General features: G+C 37.1%; 1 protein-coding gene across 1 annotated transcript in view; it reads right to left on the reverse strand.

Moving 5' to 3' along the window:
• Positions 1 to 2,546: 2,546 nt before the first annotated feature.
• ZCCHC4 (zinc finger, CCHC domain containing 4) overlaps positions 2,547 to 4,785 on the reverse strand; it is a gene marked incomplete at both ends in the record, with an annotated part of 9,044 nt that continues 6,805 nt past the window's right edge. The window contains 4 exon segments of the mRNA XM_010024301.1: positions 2,547 to 2,691; positions 3,401 to 3,452; positions 3,956 to 4,031; positions 4,632 to 4,753. Of these exon segments, the coding sequence (XP_010022603.1) occupies positions 2,547 to 2,691; positions 3,401 to 3,452; positions 3,956 to 4,031; positions 4,632 to 4,753 (395 nt within the window).

Raw genomic sequence — 4,785 nt, forward strand, 5'->3', positions numbered from 1 at the left:
GGTGGCTGTGTGGGGGAAGCCCAGCCTGGCCTCCCAGTGCAAAGCGACGCTGCTCTGACTCCAGCTAACGGCACAGAAGGGCTCATCCCCTCCTGCTGCAACACAAAACCTCGTTTTTCTTGCGCTTACACCCAAAACCACACTGCACTGACACTCATCCCTATCATTTTTACAACATACCCCACCTCTGCCAGCAGTGACAAAACAAAACATTAAAACTTGTCTTTTTTTTTTTAATTTAACTCGAGGAAGTAGTTTAAAAACAAACTGAAACACACTTAACAAGGTTATTTGTTCACTTAACTTCTGAAGTAGTTTTTATTTTTCCATTCTTGGGCTTTTCCACTTGAGAGAAAGCCCAAAAAAGCCCAGCCCTGTACTGTGAGCACTGCAACTAACAGAGCCTGCATTCCCAATAGCCTGTGCCTTCCCGTCACCTACCCTCATCAGCTCCTCCCTTCCCACCACCACCAGAGCATCCCCCAACACCTCGCCACTCAGCAGTACCCCTCCCTTACCTTCAGATTCCCAGTAAATCAGACAACCAGCTAATCCTAAACACGCAAAACTGTCACATTATACAAACACATGGTAAGTCTGTATTTTACTCAGCACTTTTTTTTTATGCCAGTAATGGTGTATAAAGAAAGAATTGTCACTTTTTATTGAATCGGGTTTTATTTTGGATGCTAATATTAACATTTTTAGAAAATGGAATCACAGGCTGGCCCTAATAAAAAGTAACTATGTATCAGCAAGCAAAGCCAGGTCTTTTTTTCTTTTCCTTTTGTTTTTTACTTTCTTCCTGGAGAATATGGCACACTTCACAGCATATTTACCCTCTCCAGAGTTTTCTGCCTTTGTTTTTTTGTCAGGTCTGTAAAGCAAGAAAGGAACATACAGATTAAAGTGGAGAATGTACCTCTACATTTGCTAGTACTTTAAATAATCTGTCCATGGAAGTATATGACCTCAGAAGTCCATAAACTCACAAAAAGTACAAGGAACATTCCATCTTACAATGTTATGACATCTAATCCTTCTAAAACTGTCCATTTTACTGCCATTAATTATTTTTCATTTATGTAAAATAATTAATTAGCATTCTACCTTGTAACTGATATAGAAAATTAAGAAATGCCACTCACCAAGTATAAAAAAGCACTTACAGAATTTCATACTCAATATATAATGCACAAATACATAACAGAAGGGTTTGGAAAAAATTATATACAGTTTAACAACATTATGAAGACACCTGCAGATAACACAGGACCTAAGTCTAAGTAGCAAGTGGATTGTTTTCAGTCTCTGACAAAGGATGTATTTCATAACACAAACCATTGACTATTTTAACAAATAAAATATACAGCTGTTATTGTTAGAAAAAGAAACCGAAATTATCTTCTGCTACAAATCAGCAAAAGAAGTAACTGATGGCCTGAAAGGCCTAAACGCTCCAGTGCAATGAATGGAGCAGTGCCTTATTTGACAGGAGAAACAGATGAGATTTCATTACTTAAGTATCCTTTTTACTTTTTTTAGCAAAGAAAAAAAATGTTAAGGGAGGGAGTTTTTAAAAGAGATATGTAAAAAGAAAACATTGCTACCTTTTATCTCCATATCCAAAACTCAGATTAATGTCACAGCAGGACATGAAGCAATATACCTGTAAGTCCTCTACCACCCAAGCAGGCACCTGGTGAATCTCTTGATGCTGCCCCAAAAGGTTAACTATCCAAATCTCACTATCAACAGGGGCACATCTTTTGAGAGGGAAGATTTGCATTTCCACTGCTACAGCCACTCCAGTCAAGAATGACAAACCAACCCATGCACTCTGGAGGGGAAGTTACAGAAGTGTCAGCCAACTATCCTGAACTAGAGATACTGGGCCAACTGCTCTATCACCTCCAAGCAAATCTCCTTTCCCCTTCTGAGTTAGTTCCATTTGAAGACCATCACACACATTTATTTTTTGTCTTTTGATACATACAAGTATGTGCTTGTGTATGTTATAGAAGCACAATCATGGCAGAATAGAAGTACATAATGTGAGCCTCATTAATACAGATTTTACATGGTGGAGATTTAGACCATATGACAGAGAGCACCTGAAATACCAGAAGGAAAAAAGATGCCACAACAAAGCCAGAGAACCAGGAAGCAATAAAAAGAGCATAGTAGCAACTCTTTTCTCTGCCCTTTTATGAGGAATCTGAAGGATTTATAAGTGTTTCATTACTTTAATTCTGAATCTTCTTGATAGAGCTACCCCACACACCATACACCAAATTTGGGATCCATATAAATCAGCTTTGGGAAAAAAGTCACTTAAGGAACTAGGAGCCACAGTAAGTGACTTGCCTTTTATCATATCTTCCCTTCGGTATATATACCCCAGAGATATAGCAAGTGGGCAATGGTGAAAGCTGGTATCAGCACCCAAAGGCAAAAATCATCTCTTTCTAGATAATTTCCATGAAACAGGATCTAATCTCATCTGAATGTTGTCTTTTACTATATTAATGCAGTATTACACTTACTTGCAAGCTCTTCTGTTGCGGCAGAGACTGGGACAGGTACTACGTTTGTGACCTGCCTTGCCACAAACAAAACAGCCAGCATCAGCCTTCTCACAAGTGTGGTTTTGAAGAGCACAGGAGTTGCAATTGTTACAGTGAAGCCAAGCTGCAAAATAAGTAACATGATTTATGATCTTTAAAAATTTTAGAATTATCATTCTGAAACTAAGCTTCAAATACAGGCTATACTGCCAGGTTTTTAATTTGGTTTTAGTTTTACAGAGATGGATGCAGTCAGTTTCTGGTCCCTTATCACATTTCGTAAGGCAGCCAGGTAGGTATACTGTATGACTATTTCAATATAACTGAATTATTTTGCCATTAGAACTGATATCCTGTAGCAATCTTAAGTGAACAAAAAGTCCAGATGTTAAAATGGACTTAAAAATTGCAATTTCTGTATCAGTAACAAAAATGATTGCTTCAGCTGCTTAAACACATCTATAAATGCAACGGCAAGTAATTTGATCATGCCCTCTCAAACATTTTAATAGTTGCCTATTTGTTTATGAAATTCTAATGAAAAAGCTGACAACATTAGGAGACAAAAAAAAATCAAAGTATTTAAGTTTTCCCATAACAAGTATGAATGGGATTTAGTACGCCTTGACAAAAATTTATCACATTCCCACATGGTGCAAGTATACCTTCAGTTATCAAGTGAAATTGAGAGTTTTCCTTTACTCTGTGTCTTCTGAGAAATTACATTTTATTTCTTTTACAGAATATTTTCAGGTTTGCAATCTCAGTTTCTTCGGACTATATCTAAAACAGTAACTGTACTTTTATTTAGAAAAGTATTTTTCCATACTTACAGGGTTTTACACACTTTTTGCAAAGAGCACAATGTTTCCATCGCCTACCGTCCTACAAAAGATGAATAAACGCACTGTTTATTTCTTTGTGTGTGTGTTTGTTTAAAAAAACCCCACTGTTGTACCTTGAAACTGAACTGAATGTGTGGTCCCCATTATTTACAGAAACGGGTCCTCTGCAGGAAGGGCTGTAACTTGGAAACAACAGTCCTGATAATCTGCGACAACTGCAGCATTTAGAAATTAGCAAGCCTACAATTTTTAAAACGTAAGAAATATATGTGTCAACAGACTACTGATGAATAAGGTATGGTGTAAGTGGCAAACTTTTCCTGTCCTCTTTCCAACACAAAAGAACTGGGGAAAGAGAAATTAATTCCCAGTGAATTATGAATGATGTCCTGTGAAATCAATAATAAGTCTAGGAAACTGAACTGTTTGGGGTTTCCCAATGAAGTCAGAGTCAGAGTAAGTTTTTACCAGAGCAAATATAACAGAAGTTATTATTTGACTACTGCTAAAACTGCTATACAGAAAGAAGTCAAAAACACTTACCTTTGATGTACATGAATTGCATATCTCACAGTGCTGGTTACCAGAACTAACATACCGCTGACATATGGTGCAAAACCTGGAAAAACAAAATTTAAATGTACTGGTCCACTATTTGCTCACAAATCAATATAAATTAATTTTATACAAGCTCAACAATAAAGAGTGCAGAATCACTTTGCTAAATTAAAGATGATGGTTTTGATGCAGAATATCACCACTTTGGCTATTTAGAACATCCAAATAATAAAATTCAGGTGTTTGAATCCACATTAGCCACACTACTAAATCAAAGCCACACAGTAAATCAAATCAAATCAATTTCTTTGTCCTTGATGCTTCTCTTAATGTTCATTTTATTAACTACTGTCTCAACCAAGCTGATTATCAGGCACAGCTGTTAATACCTCTCATAGGTGTACATAAAATTTCCTACAGACAAGCTGAGAAATCTCATTATTCCACAACGGAAAATCTAAACTTCTTTTTAGGTGCCCTGCTCTCCTACATGCTGTTTACAGAACATGCTACCTTAGAATAAGAGATAGGAATGTGCTCTTCAGGTGGCACCCAAAGGTTAGGCAAGACAATACCGAACAGCACCATCTCTTCAGAGACTTTATGCCTTACTTAAGAACAAACATACTCTTTCAGTCACTTCAGTGTTAATACATCTTACCTATAACCCTCTTCCACAGGAAGTACAATCATACTTGGGGTGAGATTCGTGAAGATACGGACAGGGGACTGTCTACGACCTGTTTTGCCATGTTTATAAAGTGCATGATTATCATAGTCTACCTAGAAATATAAACCACAGAAAGAGTGCCTGA

This window comes from Nestor notabilis, unplaced genomic scaffold, assembly GCF_000696875.1.
Source record: "Nestor notabilis isolate BGI_N333 unplaced genomic scaffold, ASM69687v1 scaffold35941, whole genome shotgun sequence".
In the NCBI taxonomy this organism is placed as follows: domain Eukaryota; kingdom Metazoa; phylum Chordata; class Aves; order Psittaciformes; family Psittacidae; genus Nestor; species Nestor notabilis.